This window comes from Ramularia collo-cygni (genome assembly GCF_900074925.1).
Source record: "Ramularia collo-cygni strain URUG2 genome assembly, contig: RCC_scaffold08, whole genome shotgun sequence".
NCBI lineage: Eukaryota > Fungi > Ascomycota > Dothideomycetes > Mycosphaerellales > Mycosphaerellaceae > Ramularia > Ramularia collo-cygni.
In genome coordinates, this window is record NW_019716262.1 from 506,790 (window position 1) to 525,680 (window position 18,891).

General features: G+C 49.9%; 9 protein-coding genes; 5 read left to right on the forward strand and 4 right to left on the reverse strand.

Moving 5' to 3' along the window:
- Positions 1-414: 414 nt before the first annotated feature.
- RCC_05725 (related to pirin) lies at positions 415-1,227 on the forward strand (the record flags this gene model as incomplete). The annotated part of the gene is made up of 1 exon (XM_023770991.1): positions 415-1,227. The coding sequence occupies one exon, from the start codon at positions 415-417 to the stop codon at positions 1,225-1,227; it is 813 nt and encodes a 270-aa protein (XP_023626759.1).
- Positions 1,228-1,252: 25 nt separating this feature from the next.
- On the reverse strand, positions 1,253-3,301 carry RCC_05726 (uncharacterized protein; the record flags this gene model as incomplete). XM_023770992.1 has 5 exons in its annotated part: positions 1,253-1,482; positions 1,536-2,708; positions 2,761-3,133; positions 3,194-3,217; positions 3,275-3,301. The coding sequence occupies 5 exons, from the start codon at positions 3,299-3,301 to the stop codon at positions 1,253-1,255; spliced, it is 1,827 nt and encodes a 608-aa protein (XP_023626760.1).
- Positions 3,302-3,503: 202 nt separating this feature from the next.
- RCC_05727 (related to tetracycline resistance protein from transposon Tn4351/Tn4400) lies at positions 3,504-4,748 on the forward strand (the record flags this gene model as incomplete). XM_023770993.1 has 3 exons in its annotated part: positions 3,504-3,999; positions 4,055-4,454; positions 4,514-4,748. 3 exons carry the CDS (start codon positions 3,504-3,506, stop codon positions 4,746-4,748), a joined length of 1,131 nt encoding a protein of 376 aa, XP_023626761.1.
- Positions 4,749-5,391: 643 nt separating this feature from the next.
- RCC_05728 (uncharacterized protein) lies at positions 5,392-6,315 on the reverse strand (the record flags this gene model as incomplete). The annotated part of the gene is made up of 1 exon (XM_023770994.1): positions 5,392-6,315. The coding sequence occupies one exon, from the start codon at positions 6,313-6,315 to the stop codon at positions 5,392-5,394; it is 924 nt and encodes a 307-aa protein (XP_023626762.1).
- Positions 6,316-6,665: 350 nt separating this feature from the next.
- Positions 6,666-8,166, reverse strand: RCC_05729 (related to cytochrome b5 reductase; the record flags this gene model as incomplete). XM_023770995.1 has 2 exons in its annotated part: positions 6,666-7,960; positions 8,034-8,166. The coding sequence occupies 2 exons, from the start codon at positions 8,164-8,166 to the stop codon at positions 6,666-6,668; spliced, it is 1,428 nt and encodes a 475-aa protein (XP_023626763.1).
- Positions 8,167-8,901: 735 nt separating this feature from the next.
- Positions 8,902-10,826, forward strand: RCC_05730 (probable cytochrome P450 monooxygenase; the record flags this gene model as incomplete). XM_023770996.1 has 4 exons in its annotated part: positions 8,902-9,145; positions 9,205-10,077; positions 10,210-10,422; positions 10,492-10,826. 4 exons carry the CDS (start codon positions 8,902-8,904, stop codon positions 10,824-10,826), a joined length of 1,665 nt encoding a protein of 554 aa, XP_023626764.1.
- Positions 10,827-11,851: 1,025 nt separating this feature from the next.
- Positions 11,852-14,137, forward strand: RCC_05731 (related to short chain 3-hydroxyacyl-CoA dehydrogenase; the record flags this gene model as incomplete). XM_023770997.1 has 8 exons in its annotated part: positions 11,852-11,933; positions 12,002-12,347; positions 12,404-12,411; positions 12,463-13,051; positions 13,110-13,192; positions 13,266-13,739; positions 13,815-13,913; positions 13,986-14,137. 8 exons carry the CDS (start codon positions 11,852-11,854, stop codon positions 14,135-14,137), a joined length of 1,833 nt encoding a protein of 610 aa, XP_023626765.1.
- A 785-nt stretch (positions 14,138-14,922) lies between these two features.
- Positions 14,923-17,122, reverse strand: RCC_05732 (related to glutamine-tRNA ligase; the record flags this gene model as incomplete). XM_023770998.1 has 2 exons in its annotated part: positions 14,923-16,804; positions 16,869-17,122. 2 exons carry the CDS (start codon positions 17,120-17,122, stop codon positions 14,923-14,925), a joined length of 2,136 nt encoding a protein of 711 aa, XP_023626766.1.
- Positions 17,123-17,598: 476 nt separating this feature from the next.
- RCC_05733 (related to hismacro and SEC14 domain-containing proteins) lies at positions 17,599-18,660 on the forward strand (the record flags this gene model as incomplete). XM_023770999.1 has 2 exons in its annotated part: positions 17,599-18,224; positions 18,279-18,660. The coding sequence occupies 2 exons, from the start codon at positions 17,599-17,601 to the stop codon at positions 18,658-18,660; spliced, it is 1,008 nt and encodes a 335-aa protein (XP_023626767.1).
- Between the last annotated feature and the right edge of the window lie 231 nt (positions 18,661-18,891).

Genomic DNA, 18,891 nt, shown 5'->3' on the forward strand with positions numbered 1-18,891 from the left:
AATTCCCAAAGCGGAAAGAAATGTCGTTAAACGATTATCAGACGCCCCGCTGCACGTCAGCAATTGTCTAATCCACAAATCGCTCTCTAATGGATCGATCTTTCCAGGCTCAATGACATCAAAGTGATATAGAGTATTTCTCATTCCCATCTCACAATGATCTAAATGTCTTCTTCCAAGGATCATAGCACCACAGCCCCAAACAACAACAACAGCCCATCATCATCATCATCATCATCATCACCAGCTTCTTCTTCTTCTTTCCCTTATAAAACAACAGTAGCAACTCTCATAGCACTCCTCGCAGTCATCCTGGCACTCTACACTCCTCTTCGCTCGACATTCCCCAAACTCTCCAAAACAGTAGCTTCCTCCACCACCTCAACAGCAACATCCCTCACCACAAAACGCACAATGGCAACGCACAATGGAACAACCTCTCCAAACCTCCAAATCACCAAACGCCCCTGGAACCAACGAGGCCACGCAGACCACGGCTGGCTCTACACCTTCCACACCTTCTCCTTCGCATCCTACCACGACCCCTCCCACCAAGCCTACGGTCCCCTACGCGTAATCAACGAAGACCGCGTCTCCCGCGGCACAGGTTTCGGCACCCACTCGCACTCTGAATTCGGAATTTGGTCCTACATCATCAGCGGCGAACTCGAACACAAAGATTCCATGGGCAATCTCGAGAAACTTCGTCGCGGAGAAGTGCAATTCACTAATGCCGGGACGGGGATTCGTCATTCGGAATATAATCGGAATGAAGAGGAAGATGTGCATTTTTTGCAAATTTGGAGTACGCTGAATAAGAGGGGTTTGAAACCTAGTTATTGTACGAGAAAGTATACGGATGAGATGAAGAGGGATGGGTTGGTGAGGATTGTGGAGAGTGAGGAGAGGCATAGTGGGAGGGATTCTCCTGAGGAACCGATTGAGATTTATGCGGATTTGAGTATGTCGGCTTCGATTCTGTCGCCGGGAAGAAAAGTGGAACATGAACTTGTTAAGGAGGGTAAGAGGGAGGTGTATTTGCATGTCATCATGTCGGATCGTAAGCAGCCGAAGAGTGGCGGGGCGAAGATCAGGATTGGGGATGTTGAGTTGGGAGAAGGTGATGGTGCGTATGTTAGAGGAGCAGCAGGGCCTGGGAAAATTGCTGTGGAAAGTGTGGGAGATAAACCGGCTGAGTTTTTGTTGTTTGATATGGGCCAGTCGTAGATATTGAGGGAGAAGAATGGACATATCAAGCTTGACTTTCAAATCCAATCCAATCAAAGACGGTATCTTCGAAGAAAGTGGTCGTCCATTCTTCAAGGTCAATCATCGCGGTATTGTGAGCGTCATGGATGGAAGCAGGAGCAGCAGCCTGATCGAAGAGCGCATCCCAATGTAGCATGCTGCCCACACTTGGCCAATTCCCGTCCAACAGACGGGCTGGCATTGAAGGAGGAAACGCAGCCCCATCAAATGACTCTATCAAAAACGTCAGTGAATCCCCTGTCGAGCATTTCGTACGACGACCTCACCACAAAATCGAACCAAAAACCTTGCATGCTGGATAAAAGTCACAGCAACTCGCTCCAACTTCGCCGCCAACGAATTACGCAGTGCCATTTTATTCAGAAACACCGGAAGTCTCTCCATCGCTTCAAGTGATAATTCCCTCTCATGCATCATCATCTCGCCAACATCGCCAGCCAGAATCTCCCCGAATAATGTCAAAAACGGTGTAAATGGTCGACAAACCAACTGCCAGATAATCCCATTAAAAGGCTCCTCGGAATCTGATACCATGTCATCCAGAAGATGAAGCATTTTCCTCGAAGATTCAATGCACTGCCTCTTCATCTCACTACTCGACTTCGTCAACACAACACGCAAATAATGATAGGAGAAAGTCACGGTCCGAATACCTAAATCCACCGAAGCCGCGCCTTTGATATCCAGAAAAGGCCTCTCAACCAAAGCCGCTGCTTCGAGGATATTGCTCGCTTGTAAATACCAAGCATCCAGATCCTCACAAACCAGCGCAACGCTACAGTCGCTGAGGTCAGTATCTTCATATAAGCAATGCCAGATATCAGCTTGAACCCGCGTGGACTGGAAAATCTGATGTAGCWGATGCGCTCCAAAGATCGATGGGATGCTAGTAGATGCACTCCGATGCGGTTGAAAAGGTAAAAGTTGCTCCAAAGTCGGCAGAGGCACTTCTCTAGCCATGGCTCTGTGAAAAGTTGGAGGTCTCCCCAGACTTAAYGCGAGACCTTTATCAATCATGTTCAAATGCCAGAACATCATGATTCGCCGTTCCCGCGTCTGGGAATCCAAACGACGATGATTGACTCCGAGAGCTTGCAGCATTCGGCAGGCATTGGTGATGAGCATCCAGCACAGCGAGGGTGTGGTGAATTCTTCCACGTGACTGGCGAGTAATGTCAAAGCTTGAAGATTCTTTTCGCTGGGTTCGAGAAGTAATCTGATGTCGTTCAATGCCAGCCAGAGGTTGGCTCGCAGTTTCGTCTTGATGGTATTGTTGGATGGGTCTGTCGAAGATACCATGCTGAGGATTATGCTGTAGTACATTACTAGCCATGCTCGGTTCTGTATACATTGTGGCTGGGATGTTTCTAGGAAATGCAAGACGTCTGGCGGTGGGGCGGTGAAGAGTGGACGGCCTCTTTCCAGTGTGCTCACAAAGGCTGCTGGATTGTTACAGGAGGATTTCGAGATGAATATACATTGATGACTTACTCTGACACCATGAAGACGCACAATCCTCCATCAGGAAGAACTCGCCACTGTTGCTTGTGATTTCGAACCCAGTATGCCAGATCGCGGTGTATGCTTCCGATAGTCCGGAGAGAGCTCCCAGAGAATCTTGCTGAGCACCAAGATCTCGCAAGCGATCGCGAGTAGCTTCAATATCGTTGGCCAGAAGAGAGGGCGGCAAGCTACATCCAGACCCGTCTTGATCTATGCTCACCTTTCGCGATTCCTCGGGGTGTTGGTCCGGGGAACGTTTGGTCTTCTTCTTCCGGCGAATGACTCCAGAACGTGAGTAGTTGCACAAGACGCGCTCAGCTACGCAACGCTTGCACTTTGGTGTATCGCGGGAACAGGACACCTGCTGTGAGATCAGTACAATGTAACTTCGTTCGACTTTGAGCGTCATGATGATAGATACCTTGCGCAAGCGGCACTTGTCGCACTGTGAATGTCGTCAATCTTTACTCCACCTATGCTGCCGTGATGCTATTCCACATACAGAGTATTTCGCGGAGGTTTCCGCCATCGTCGAGGTGTTCGGAAGATGGATAAAAGTGCGAGAAGAAGACTCGGAATTTAAACCAAGTTCGGGGGGCCCAGCTCGGAGTTTACAGCCGTCCTTAACTTCCGAGGCGTTCGCATACAAACAAGATATATCTATAAGCAGGAAACTCGATCATCCTGAATGCTTCATATTATGAGGACCACTTCCGCAATCACTCTTCACCATGACACCACCAATCGCCATTCTCGGAGCCGGCCCAAGCGGACTATTACTCGCTCGTCTTTTAGAAGTCGCCAGTATCGACTATATCATCTTCGAAAGAGACGCCTCATCAGAAAACTCCACAGGATCAGGAGGAACGCTGGACATCCATTCCAATTCCGGACAACTCGCTCTCCAAGAAGCTGGACTCCTCGAAAAGTTCAAAAAGTTGGCACGCTACGATGCCTCTTCAAAATTTGCAAACTATGAGGGGAAAGTCCTTGCGGAATTCGGCGCGGACGGAAACGTTGATCGACCAGAGATGGATCGAAAGGATCTTCGTGCTTTGATCCTCGAGTCTGTTCCGGCTGAGAAGATTAAATGGGGCATGCGTGTTGAGGAAATCGTGAAGGAAGCCAATGGATCCATGGCTGTGCATTTCGCAGACGGCAGTTTCCAGAGTTCCTTCAAACTAGTCGTAGGAGCGGATGGGGCGTGGTCGAAAGCGAAAAAGTCTGGTATGTGGATCATGGATGCCCAATTAATACTTCTTCTGAAAGTGAATGAATTAGGTCACCTCAGCGAAACCAGAGTACTCCGGTTTCCACTACATCACCTCRCACATGCGACCAGACAATCCACATTACAGCTCAGCAGTCAAACTCGCCGGTCGTGGCAATTACATGGCTTTTGGAAATTGCCAGCAGTTGAGTGCCATGTTCCTAAGCGATGGAAGCTACCATGTCGGATTAGGTCTTCGACTTCCGGAAGACTGGAGTGACACCCACCCCTTATCAGCCCGTCGAACTATGATGCAGGAATTATGTGCTGGTTGGCCAGAGATGGAGACCAATGTTATCGTAAATAGCGATGACGACTTTCGAGCTTGGCCTCTCTATGCTATGCCCACCGAGTCCCTTTCTTGGGAGTCCGTACCAGGTGTGACTTTGATTGGCGATGCTGCGCATGTAACGTACGTTTGTTGGTATTGGTATGAGATGATATACTTTCCGTCGCTAACAGATTCGACAGGACTCCCTTTGAGGGGGAAGGTGTCAATTGCGCATTACAAGATAGTGCACAGCTTGCGAGGAAGATCCGCGAATATGGATTGGGAAATCTCGACCAAGCCGTGAGAGAATATGAGCAAGACATGTTCGATCGAGGTATTGACTTGATCTCGAGAAGTGCGGAGAGTGGAGAGCTCTTGTTCGCGTCTGACGCCCCGACGCGTTGGTTGCAAAAGATGGGCATCGAATGTGGTTGATGTTCCAACGAACGGAAGGAATAGAATCGMGATTCACATAGAACTGGCCTTTGGAAGACGACGCCGGTCTGCATCACCTTCTTCCATGCGCTTCGTAGAAGTATCAGATCAAATCATTGCCCATCGCGTTACTTGTTCGTCATACGGTTTCTGCCTTTTATTCCGTGACCAAGAAACTCGCTTCAATGGCTCATGCATCGAACCAAAGAGGACCTGCTAGCACCTGAATAGGCCATTACTTCGTTGAACTTGACACAAAAGACCAGAGATAGTTCAGCTGTAAGCCATTGAACAATCTGTTTGTTTGCCTTGCAACCTGCGTGATACCCCAAGAGGCATATCAGCCGCCATCATCCGGAGATCCGATTCAGGCCGTTGAACATCTATCCTATTCAAATATGGCAGTGATGGGATGTAGTTCTGAGTGACCGTAAAATCGGGAAGCGGTCTCATCCACTATCCACGACATCCTCCAGGACTTTTTCATATCGATATTGATCTTTTTAGGTTGGAATGCTTCAAACTTTGACCGCGGTCGCCGGAATATCAGGCGCATTGCATGGCCAGATCATTCATCCCGGCAGCTCGCAAGCTATCATCATATCTCGTGTGTATTCAAGCAAGAACAAGTGGTAAGAATCCGTCAATCCGTGATGATGGCTTGAGTTCTGCGAAGGACATACAGCCAATGGATTGGCTGTGGCCGATATACGATTCCCATGGACAATCGTTTTCTCCGTTGGGCCAAGGTCTCATCACGTCTAGCATCRAGATCCAGCTTCTCCTTCTTCTCCAACTTCCACAACTGATGCGGATGTGTGAAGCCCTTTTGGATGACATCATCGCCCAGCAGACCTGTGGAAGCAGAGTGTGGAAAGGGCGGCAAGAACGGGAACCTGTCTTCCGAGTAACTGATCACGACCCATCTCCCACTTCCGGGTCTAGTCAGAGCTGCCAAATGCAGAGCGAGGACGTGTAAAGGATGGACTTCTACAGGGGCATGGAGACCTCCGCGAAGAATTCTTCGTGTCCAGCCGTTGATTGAGAGGGGGTAAGGAACATTCAAGGATACATGACGACCGCTTGCGATACTGTCACTTGTGCTCTTGTCCAGGACGAGGTCGAACAATTTTCCACATTCCGCTCGTTGGCGTTCCAGTAGGGACAGAGTTGAGTCGAGAGAGAGGAGATCCAGACAAGACCAGCGCATGCTTTGCAAGGGAATCGATCGTTGTTCATCATCGGGTGATGTTTCGCTTTCCAACAAATCGGACGTCTGTTCTTCCATGATGAGCAATTCTTGTTCGCGTTCCGAGGCGGCTTGTACAGCAGCGTCCGAGTAGTCCAGATTCAAAATCTGTTGGGGAGTTTCCACCAGTCCACGCAGCACGGATGCGTCGGATGTTCCACAGCCTATATGCAGAATCTCGCATTTGGGTAGATCTTCCGTGTCCCAAACATCGGCTGTGACATCCCGAAGAGCTGCAGCCGGTACCAGCCAGTCAAATGGCTTGTTGTCCTTGGTAAACCGTTCGTCCCAGTATGCTTTGGATGAAAAGTCCGGCATTTTGGATGTTGGAGATCAATCAGTCACCTTTGAAGTATTGATTGAAAAATGACTATGTAGGCATGAAGTGTGTGCAGCAGGAACGAAGATGCCAGTAGAAGTTAGGTATTCGATGGACGGCACCCTATTTTTTAGATCCCAGCATTCGGCCAGTCGGCATTTGATTGAAAATTGATGGCATGAGTCGAAGAGAGCGTCAAATCTTGATTCACGGCATGTTCAATTACAAATCTTGAAACAAATCAGGCTTTTCCCTGACACAGAATCTATCTTCTCGCGGTCTGGCCACTCCCTCCTTCTCCCATTATTATATCAGAATCAAAACACGCTATACTGTGACATCATGTCCACTAGAAGCAAAAGATCTGATCGCTCATCTTGGCCACAGCGCCGGGCTCCTCGAATCCCAACTCTCCCAAATTTTTCTTGGTAGCATTGACCAGACCTGGAGKACCACACAACAAAATCTTGGTATCGGAGGCCACTTCTGGCATCCTCTCGTTGAGGACGTCCTTGTTAACGTGTCCCACGCCGCCCTGCCAGCCCTGTGAAGCTTCATCAATCATGTAGTAAACCTTGAAATTGGAGTTTTGCTCCGCGAATCGATCCAGCTGTTTTCGCAACAGAATGTCGGCTTCGCTGCGGTTGGCATATATCAAGGAAACCTCGGTCTTGTCCGTCTTATCCTCGCAAATGGACCGGATCAGCTGGTACATGGGGGTGATTCCTGTGCCTCCAGCTACCATGCCAATCTTCTTGCTCATCCCCTTGCGGTAACGCATGGCTCCCTTGGGACCGCGGAACTCAACATCATCGCCAGGTTTGAGATTGACCAGGTAATTGCCGGTGAGCTTGCCATCGGGATAGCATCGAATCACCAGTTCGAGCCGGCCGAGATCAGAGTTGTTCGACACGGGAGTGTAGCTTCGCGAGACCGTCTGGTGTCCTTCATCATCGTCATACGATCCGCGAATTGCAACGTGCTGGCCAATGGGCAGTCCCAAGACCGAGCTGGGATGAGGAAGGGCGAACACAAATCTGTAAATGTCCTTTGCTAGCTCCACCTTCTGCGTGAGCTTAAAGGTCTGATAGTCCTGCGACTTCAGCACTCCAGCGGGTCGGTTCGTCGAGACGACCGTCTTGGAGGCGGGCATGTGAGCAGGATACGATGTGAAATCACCACCGAAGCGTCTGGCGGTCTCGTTGTTGAAGTACCGGAATCCCATGAACCCAACAGCCGCACAGGTGATGCTAGCAAGGAGGAAACCAGAGGTAAATCCGCCTTGGATGTGTCCAGTCCCAAAGATGGATCGGAATGGGTTCGATGGAAAGTTGCCAAAGTTGGCATGTCGAGCARTCCATACGGCAGCCACAGTACCCACAGCGAAGATGGCCGCTTCGTTCCGCGGTGTGAGCAGGCTACTCTTTGGAGATTCATTCTTGCTGGCGCCACGGCGAACGACGTGAACTTCTTGCTTTTTGTTGGCGGAGTCTGACTTGGCATCCTTTACAACCCCAACCAAGAACGGATGCATGATTTCTCTTGCATCCTCCGAGTGGCCGACGTCTTCGTATGCACTCGTTGCGTCTTGGCCAGCCACTTCGATGAGAGTGTCTGGACCTCCAGGATGGTCCCTCACATACTCTGTTACATCATATGCTAATTTTCAATGCTTAGGGATTGGTTCTTATTGAGGAGTTGCCAAGGCGTCACTCACCTTTGCCGTGAATAACGATCCACAGGTCGCTCTTGGTGTTGTGCTTTGCAACATCTGCGAGGCTCAAAGTCGGGACCTCTACTTCAGTCTTCCAGTTTGCCTTCAGTTCCTTCTTCTCTGGTGATGGAGCCATCTGGAATGCTCGGCCTGATAGAATGTCAGAACGACTTGGCGAGTAGAAATGAAGCGGACTGAATGTTCCAAAGGAATGGATTTCTTCCAAGAGACTGTATGTCGTTTATGGCAGATTGGAGCACAACATTGACATCARTACCATGATTTTCGCCATCGGTTTCTCGCTGCACGCGGCGCCGATCGGGGAGGCTAGTGGCGCTATTGCATTGACTTTGTTCCTCAGCCTGCCTCGAACTCTACGGGCGTAATCACAAGCAAAGGATTCGACGCAGCCAACTGCATCATCCCGCGGGCCAGACCGAACCAGCCCATACAGAGAAAGTCTTGAGAAGGCTTTTCTTGGCTGCGATCAACACAAATGCTTAAGCTCTCTAAGTCTCTACGGACGTACAGTCTTACTTTTTCACTCCACATATCTGCTCCGACGCGGCTGACACTCAAAGCAGAAGCTCGATCCGTACAACCTGCAGCTTCCAGTCCTTCGGAACCTCCCCAATCAGTGTTAGGTCTACAGCATGTATTTGCACGGCGCCTCAACGTCAATCACCTCCGACTTGGCCCCTGCGTTTTAAGCTCAAGGATGACATGAGGTTACCGAACTGCGAGAGTCGCCTGCAGCAGCATGTGCCACATTGCTTAGGGTGAGAGCCTACACGTATAATGGCCATTGTCGTTCCCTTCAGAAGTTGACATTGAAATTCTCCTCTGAGCAGCTCATTCATACATCTCTGCAATGTCCAAGTCATTCTTCCTAGCCGGCGAAGAGCCCTCTACTGCAATTGATGTTGACATCTCCTCCGCTACGGATTTCGATTCGTTGAAGTTGGTCATCGCCGGCAACTTTGCTATCGCTGATCAAACTGGAATTGCGTTCCAGGCTGATGGGGAACAATTGCCCGACTTTGATGCGGTGAAGGAGGCAGATGTACCAGTTGGCATCACCATTGATGGCCATTCGGTGCGAGAAGTTCCCGGTGGTGAGTGTTTGAATCATCAAATCAAAAAATGATGCATCACGGACTGACCTTCCGCACAGCTGATGGGCTTCCCTTCTTTGGAAACTACTTTGAAGTCTTTCCCGACCACCTTGGAAATCATCAACGTCTTTTCGATCGATATGGACCCATCTTCCAGGAGAGCAACATGGGACGAACAAGCTATCAGATCAACGATCCCAAGCTTGCGGAGATAGTCTTTGCTGAAACAGACTTTTTCACCAAAGACATCAACTCAAACCACCCTCTCTACCCCATCAAGGATCAGGAAGCAGGTGTCTTCCTTGCGGACACCAGCAGTCCCTCTTGGAAGATCGTCCACAAATTCATGCCTCCTGCCCTCGGACCAAAGGCTGTTCGTCACTATGCGCCTACGATGAATGCAACTATCAACTCTGCCATTCCCATCTTCGACCAGCTGGAAGAAACCGGCGAAGCTTGGAATGCATACCAGTACATGCTCAAACTCGGTTCCGAGGCCATTGGAAAACTGGTCATGGGCATGGAGTTTAAACAATTCGAGTCTGTCGATGCCCCAATGCACGAGATGGTACAGGCTATTGCTTTGAGTCTGTCTTTGAACAAGAAAATCGCCACTCACGGAGATTGGTACGCCAACCTACCTTTTGGCGACCCCAAAAAGCTCAGAGATCTTCAATCCTACCAGCGAAAGCAGATTGAGAARTCCATCGAGGCCGCAGCTTCCTCTGGTTCCGAGGACCTCGAGCTCCAAGAAGCGGCACTCAAGGCAGCGAATGTCATTGATTATCTCAACCGTGCAACTGATGGTCAGGGAAACAAATTACCAAAGGAGAACCTTGTCAGCGCTGTCATCGTGGCTGCAGGTGCTGGATTCGTGACTACATCGACTCTTCTCTCATGGCTCCTCTACGGCCTCGTTTCATATCCAGGCAGTAAGTACACTGAATGGCAAAAGGGTTGAAAGATACTCCAACAACGATACCTCTGCGCGTCTGTGGACTGCTAGGAGACGACCTGAGATCCTTTTCTAAAACACCGCTAACTCTTTTACCCTCGCTTGTTAGTGCAGGAACGGCTTCTGCAGGAGCTCGTCGACAACGACTTCTCCGACGATACAGAAGTGACTCCCGAATTGATCGAGAAGCTTACTTTCCAAGACAACTACATCAAAGAGATGCAACGTCTCCACAACCCTTCATATCAACCAGGTCGAACAGCAAAAGTAGATCTCATCCTTCCCGGTGGCTACAAGATCAAAAAAGGAAGTGTCATCATCGGTGAGTCCGTCCAATGCCCCCATACCTAATCACAGACAGAACATTCTCAAAATCTAACCACTTTCAAAGGCGCCATCCACCACATCCACAACAACGCCCAATACTGGGAAAACCYGGCCAAGTTCGACCCCGATCGCTGGTCAACGGACCAAGTCAAAAATCTCCCCAAAGCCGCCTACATTCCCTTCGCAACGGGTCCTAGAATGTGCATAGGTTTCAATTTCGCTTTGCAGGAGATGAAGATTTTCCTCCCGAAATTGATTTGGAGGTATCAGTGGCATAAAGAAGGGGAGACTGCTGTCGAGTATGATCCGTTTTTTCAGCTTATTCGTCCTGTGAACCTTTATGTTCGCACGACGAAGCGGAGTGAGAGACCTAGTAGGAGTGATAGCTTTCAGTCTTGAGGGGTGTGATTTGGTGGTCTTTATAGAGAGTCAATCGGTATTTAATGCGGCGTATATCTTGACATCRACACCACCCATCAATGTTCTGTTGTCCTTTCTGTGAGTATCGAGAGGTGTATGTATGTATACTTTGGAGCCCATCAAGTTGATATGCAATGATACCTCCACAGACAACTCCGACCCTCTCCACAGTAGTCTTTCTTCGACGAAAAGGCAAAGACGGCGCGTGTCTCACTCAAATGAGCCAGAATTGATCCTCTAGCCCATGAGCCCCCGGTMTCTGCTGCTGGAACTCCCTCCGTGAAAAGCAGCATCCAATAATTCCAAATCACCATCATGCATGCCCTTCAACCACGCCTCCGGAGATGAGACTACATTCGGACTCATCCTTATCCCAACAAATGTAATAATTTTCACATGACAACAAAATGTTGTTGTTAGTATAGACTCTCCATGATGATCGCTGCCATGGTTCCAACCCGGATCATCCCGGAAAATCCGCCCTCTTCCGGAGCTTGCAGAGTTTGCTGTGTGTGGCTGACGGCTGACTTTACCTTTCTTTACCTTTGTACCTAGTACGTACCTTCTTCTTTTTGGGTAACTCCCACGCCTTCTTTCCGTCACTGACGCCATCCCGACATGAGGATGGGAAAGGCAAAAGCCACGAGAAAGCTTTTGTAAACGCCTTCGCCGGCATACTCCTACCGACTACACTACGTACGTGCGTGCGTTGGAACCCGGAATATAAGCTTCTAGAAACAATATGGCTCGACGCCATCGTCATCATTGGAAAATTCATCACGATGATTCTAGCCTGCTGTTTAACGTTACTCCTTTGGAGCTGACCTTGAGCGTGGGAAGTTTGGTTTGCCTTACGKGCGGAAGTTTCAGTAGGTCTTCTTGCATATAGCTGTTGTCTTACTTCATACGCCTGTTCTTGCTTGTCCACTTCTATTGCCATCTCCTTCAGCTTCCTCATCAGAAACGCTCGCTCACATCCTACCTTATATATCTTGACCATCATCATGTCTTCTTGGCAACCTCCCAGAGATTATGAAAAGAGACCAGTCACGGTTCTAGGCGGTGGAGTCCTAGGCAGACGTATCGGTATGGCTCGCCCAACCTCCATCTAATGATATCTACAAAACGGCTTACATACAAGCGTGTTCCTTCAGCCGCATGTTGGGTCGCAGCAGGCTACCATGTCATCATCAGAGATCCCTCGGAAAAATCCAGAAATGATGCTCTAGCCTACATCAAATCCGACATGGGAGCCTTCTCGGCATTGACAGAGCGTACTACTCCTGGTCGCGCGGAGGGTACCGAGGACCTCGCTGCTGCTGTGAAGGAGTCATGGCTGGTTTTCGAGGCTGTTCCTGAGAAATTGGAGTTGAAGGAAGATACGTTTGTTGAGCTGGAGAAGTATGCGCCAAAGGATTGTATTCTGGCCAGTAATTCTTCTTCGTACAAATCTGGGGAGCTTATTGGGAAATTGCGAGATGAGACCAAGACTCGTGTTTTGTGAGTTTTCAAGTCGGTGATGTTGATCTAGTTTGGTCAGCTGACAAGTAATTTAGGAACACTCGTATGTTATGATCTGGATGATGAGATAGCGACGACTAACGCATGAATCTAGACTACATGATGCCACCAGAAGCTCTCATCGTCGAACTAATGACCGATGGCCACACAACCCCCGAACTAATCGACTTTCTCAAAGAGCGCCACCAAGAAGCAGGACTCCACCCCATCGTCGCACTCAAAGAATCCACCGGCTTCGTCTTCAACCGCATCTGGGCGGCCATCAAACGTGAGACTCTCAAAGTCCTTCAAGAAGGCGTCTCCACCCCTTCAGAAATCGACCGAGTTTTCAAAGAACAATATAGTGCTCGCGATGGACCTTGTCATATGATGGATCAAGTCGGCTTGGATACCGTGGAGAATATCGAGGAACACTACATCAAAGAGCGGAATATCTCCAGAGATCATGTCGATTGGTTGCATAGGCAGTATATTGAACCCGGAAAACTTGGCAAGAAGAGCGATAAGGGAGGTCTTTATGATGTTCCTTCCAAGGGCGAGCAGACGAAACTTTTCTTTCTGAATTTGGGAGTCGCGGAGAAGTTGAATGAGGAGATGGATTTCGAGCAGGTCATGCATCGTGGTCAGATTCTAAGCTTGAATGTCGACGAGGGCGGTAAACCGACCGAGATTATCGGAAAGGGGTAACGTTTCTGAAGACTCTCCGTCCCGAGATCATCGATACTGATTTACTTGAAATAGATATATGCCCGACGGCATCGACATTTCCAAGAAACTCAACCGTATCTTCTGGACAGACATGGGCAATCCTTCCATGAACGACGGTATGATGAACAACCCCCAAATCGCCACCCCCCAGACCTCTCTCTCTCTCTAACATATATATACCCTCAAAAGGCTCCGTCCACTCCGCCAACCTCGACGGCAGCGACATCCAAATAATAATCCCCCCCGGAGCAGTCCACACCCCGAAACAATGCATCATCGACTCAACCTCCTCAAAACTCTACTTCAGCGACCGCGAAGGCATGCGCGTAATGCGCGTCAACCTCGACGGCACTGCCCACGAAACCATCTTCCAAGTCGCCGACTTTCAAAAAGACACTGAAAAAATTCACGATCAAAGAAATTGGTGTGTAGGAATCGCCGTGTCGCCTAAAAATGGAAAATTCTATTGGACGCAAAAGGGGCCTTCAAAAGGAAGTTTAGGAAGGATTTTTTCTGCGAATATTGATTTTCCGAAAGGGGAGGATGCGAGGAATAGGAGGGATGTGGAACTTGTTATTGGGGGGTTGSCGGAACCTATTGATTTGGAATTGAATGAGAGTGAGGATGTGCTTTTTTGGTCTGATAGGGGGGAGTTACCGCTTGGTGAGTATTTTTCATTCTTCTTCTCATGCATGGGGTCCGGAACAAGACAAGTACTGACCGCTTGATTAAAAAAAGGTAACACCCTAAACAAGAAGACTTTAATCGGAGAAATCCCCCCCGCGGAGAAGAAATTAGGAAGACAGATTCTCGCTCAGGGGCTTGGAGAGGGAATTGGTACGCAGAACCCCCCCCCCCTTTCCCTCGCAGCGATTTTATTGGGTATCATTATGACTGATTTTTTTACAGGTCTAAAATACGATTCGAACAAAAATGTGATTTGGGTAGCGGATATGGCGGGTCGAATTTTCAAATGTAATCCTGATAAACCTGCGCTGAAGGAGAAAGTTTATGAGGGGGCTACTTCTGCTTTTACGGGGCTTACGGTTTTGCATGTTTGAGTCGTACATGGTGGAAGAACGAATGGAGATGTTGATTTCGTAGCTTTTAATCATGGCTCTTTATCGAGAAATTGATGTGATCATGTCTATTCAGACCATAGCCCCAGATCAGACAACAACTCATAGAATGAAAAGCACTGCAGAGTTCACTCTCGCTTTAGAATAGCGGTTAGAACTTGTGCCAAACTCCACCCTGATCGGTCTTGAAGTCAACTTATGGCCCGATGTTAACAGATCTAACGTGCTCATCTTCATGCAGCGGAAGCTACACATGGCGATCAGAGTAAAAAATCAGTAGTAGATGTATGAGTGGAAAAGAGGGGAAGTAATGAGGAGGCATATGTACTTCCACCAACAAGCGACATTCAAAGACATTCGGCGAWGCTGCTCGGTATATTGATCTTGACATAATGGTGACTCCCTCACCTCGTGCTCGTCGAATACCTTAGGTCCCACACTTTGATATGGCCAGGAAAGTAGGTTTGTGAACATGCAATGCATTCTTTGATTATTCTCTCTGTATCGGTATCGGGCATCGTTTGCATGATTTTTTTCGCCTTGAATTCGTCCGTCCGTCCACTCAGATAGCATGAAAGACCTCCGTAAAGAATCCTCACTGCCTCAGTACAWGTAGCCGGCGAATACACTCCAACAGACATCCATCTTGAGAAGAGACTGCCTTATCCTCTCAACTTCAGTCCATGTATAGTACGACACTCCCACAACTCCCCGGGTATCTTGAACACAGCACACCAACTCCTCATCAATGCCCTCCCATCTCCGCATCAAGCCTTCTTGCCTCCGTCCTCCTTCAGGGTGACGATGCGATTGAGAACCACCTTTTCGGCGGTGCTCTCCTTGTCCTCCGCAAAGTAGGCAGTCCTCAACCCCTGAAATCTCACCGAGCTCTTCTCCACCTTCTCTCCATTCGCCTCGCCCTCAACACTCGGCCACGGAGCCCTATTCTGCACCTCCAAGAAGCCACACTCGACCATTGCATCCTTGTACACAACTTCACTCTCGGGGTTGACGTCATCATAATATCCGCCATCCTTCCAATCCAATTCATTCGGCTTGGTGGATTTGAAGAGTGGGTTGAACAGACGGCATTCTGCCTTTACGGGAGATGAATGCTTGGCGGATTCACCCACCCAGTGGATTCGGGCCTTGCCGGCTGGGACGTCGGCGCCGTAGTCTGCGACGATGGTGGACACTTTTCCTGTAGTTGGATCTTTCTCGAAGGAAGTGCAGCGAATGGGGTGCTCGGCGTTCAGGAGTCCGACGCTCTTTCCTGGAGCCAGGCGGAAGAAATCTGGATCATCCTCTTCGCGGAAGTCGTCGCGTTCGATGTAGATGACTTTCGTAAAAGGGACTTTGTGGCTTCCTTTTGCGGGATCTTTGGGATCGAATGGCACCTCCCGCTCTTCGAGATAATCATCGGGCAAGTTCTGCAAGATGACTTTGATAGGATCGAGGACAAGCATCAGACGAGGTACAGTACGTTCGAGGTACGTTCGGATGCTGGCGTCGAGGTTGTGTGTCATTGTGTTGGCATTTGCCTTTGTGACACCGAGATCGAGAACAAACTTCTTGAGCGCGCCAGGAGGAACGCCACGACGACGGAGAGCAACGAGGGTGAAGAGACGAGGATCATCCCAGTTCCGCACGACGGGAGGGTTGGTTCTTGAGGTAGTTGATGTGGTGGTGGTGGAAGGTGCAGCCGTGCCTTCGTCGGCATCCTCCAGATCGAGGTTATCGATCCCATCTGCGGCGTCGTCGACAGCATCTGCTTTCTTGGAGGACCACCCATTGACGAGCATGGCGATGCGACGCTTGGAAAGGATGGTGCCCTCGACGTTCAGTCTGCCATACTCTCTCTGCATGGGACCCTTTTCTTCACTCTCTGGGACCTTGTAGTCGAGAGCTTCGAGCAGCCAATTGTAGGCAGGTCGCAGCGTCTCAAACTCCACCGTACACAAACTGTGGGTGATGCCCTCGAAGGCGTCGACCAGACAATGGGTGAATTCATACGTGGGATAGATCTTCCACTTGTCGCCGGTTCGGTGATGATGATTAGGTGGGAGCTGATCGGGATGATTCTCATCCTTCTTCCATTGCTTGACACGATAGGCGGCGATGTCCCAAAAGGCGGGATTGTCAGCCAGAGACTTGAGCTTGATCTTCTCCTTCTTGGTCTCGGGCGAGTCGTTCTCCTTGTCGATGGTGTATTCTGCTGGGTTCACGCCGAGATACTGCTTCATGCGGAGATGAGCAGTGCCCGGTTCGTACTTGCCATCTCTCATGTCGCGGAACTCCTGCATGTTCTCCTCGACACTCTTGCTCCAATCCGCACACACGCYTCGGGTTAGCTCGCCCTTCTTCCCTCCCCGTCCTTTTTGCACGGCATCTTTGGAACAGTGACAGACGTACGCCTTGTCGCGTGTGATCAACTTCTCCGCCAACTCATACAGCTGATCAAAGTCGTCGGAGGAGTAAGTGATGCGGGCGGGAGTGAAGCCCAACCAGCGGACCATATCCTCGATGCTTGTGAAGAACTGCTCCTCTTCACTTGAAGGATTGGTGTCATCAAAGCGGAGGTTGCACTTGCCGCCGTATGACTTGGCAAAACCAAAGTTGACGGTGATGGCTTTGGCATGGCCGATGTGTCTGGAGGAAAAGTCAAGAAATCAGCTTCACTCTTCCTTCACCATTGAGTGATGGGGAGGCAAACAGGTATCCGTTGGGTTCGGGTGGGAAACGAGTCTGCACCACCGACACGGGCTTCTCATTGTAGACGCCCTTTAGCCAACCCGTCTTGAATTGATCGACGGGGCCTGCATTGGCAGCTGGTTTGGTGGTGGAGTTGCTGGCATTGTCCGCATTTCCAGCTTTGGCGGCGTCTTTCTTGGCCTTTGCTGCCGCTTTCTTGGCTTCTTTTTCAGCTGCCCGCTTGGATACTTTGGGTTCTTCTGGAACTTCGGCCATGGTTGTGGTGGTCTCTATGAGGTTCTTTTGGTGTCGCTTCCTGAGATGTTTGGATAGCAAGCAAGCAAGCAAGCTTGACTCACTAAGAAATCCCTCCCACCGCCAACTCCGAATTCCGAAACGTCCAATCGATTGCCCCGCGTTTCATGGCGGCCATGTTTCTTTCACCAAGACAAGCTCTACCTTATCATCTACGCAACTTTGAATATTTACAACGTTGTACTCCAACAAGAAGGCTTTGTTAACAAATGACCATATGATATCGTATCTCAAAGGGTGTGTACATTCTGCTACCTACCTACTGACCTTCAAGAATGGAAGTGACATCCACTAGCCGAGCGGAACGGAACGCGGGAAGTCTAAATAGCTAGCGGCCGCTGGGGCCACCATCACATGCTAAAACCCCAAGCTACCCTAAGTACCTACAATTACTACCACCATTTCATTCCCTCCATTCCCCAACAACACTCGCAATCATGGCTCCGCCAACCCCGCTATCCGCCATTCCCACCGTCGCACAGCTCTATGCTGAAGGCTTCCTCGAACCCGCTTCGGATCCCTCGCCCACTGCGACCGCACGCTACGCTTCCAAGCTCTCCATCATTTCCCAAGACATCACCACCCTTGATATCGACGCCATCGTCAACGCCGCCAACAACTCTCTCCTCGGTGGTGGTGGGGTGGACGGTGCCATCCACCGCGCCGCCGGTCCCGACCTCTTTGACGAATGCGAGACTCTCGAAGGCTGCGACACGGGAGATGCTAAAATCACCTCGGCGTATGAGCTGCCCTGTAAGAGGATCATTCACGCTGTGGGGCCCGTCTACTACAGTGCTAAACGGGAGGGGATGCACACGACTTTACTGCAGAGCTGCTACACGAGGAGCTTGGATTTGGCGGTGCAGAATGCATGTCGGAGTATCGCCTTCAGCGCGCTGAGCACGGGAATCTATGGATATCCGAGCAAAGAGGCATGTGTTGCGGCGATTGAGGCCGTCAAGGGCTGGCTGGAGGCGGATGAGGAGCGCGCGAAGAAGATGGATCGCATCGTGTTTTGTCAATTCATGGACAAGGATCAGAGAGCGTACGAGGAGTTTATTCCGTGAGTGATGGAGGATTCCGTGGATGGTTCCATGTGCACGCTAACACATCACAGGCAATACTTCACGCCTGTGACGCAGGAGGTGAATGACCAGAAGGAAGACTCCACCAAGGATGAGCAAAATATCGACAAGGATGCTGCGAAGGAGAATCCGGAGAAGACCACCGTGGATGTTGCCGCGGATATTGATACTACCACCATCGCGGGTGCTGATGCTACCACCATCGCGGGTGCTGATGCTACCACCACCGCGGATGCTGATGCTACCACCCAGAAAGAACTGCAGACAGACCCTATCACTTCAACCAAGGAAGCAAGCGAAGCCGCTCCACCTCCACCCACCACCGACACCCTCCCTGACCTTCCCGACGTTCCCACCAAAGAGCCTGCTCTTCCTGGTGAGCCCGAGAATAAGAAACCCAAGCTCAGCCAGTAAAGAAGGACCTTGGACGTGGAGCACGGAAAAATTTTCCACCACGCATTTTGATGTTTGCTTAAAAATGCTTTTGTTGACGATTTGAGATACCCCGAGAGCGTTGCTGAGAAGTTGGATCCGTGGGAAGTGGATTATGAAGTCTCTCAGCATTCCACGCGGAGAAAGCGCGTGCTGAGAAGAATGCATTGAACGAGAACTTGCGGAATGGCATGGCTGCCAAGCGGGCCTGGA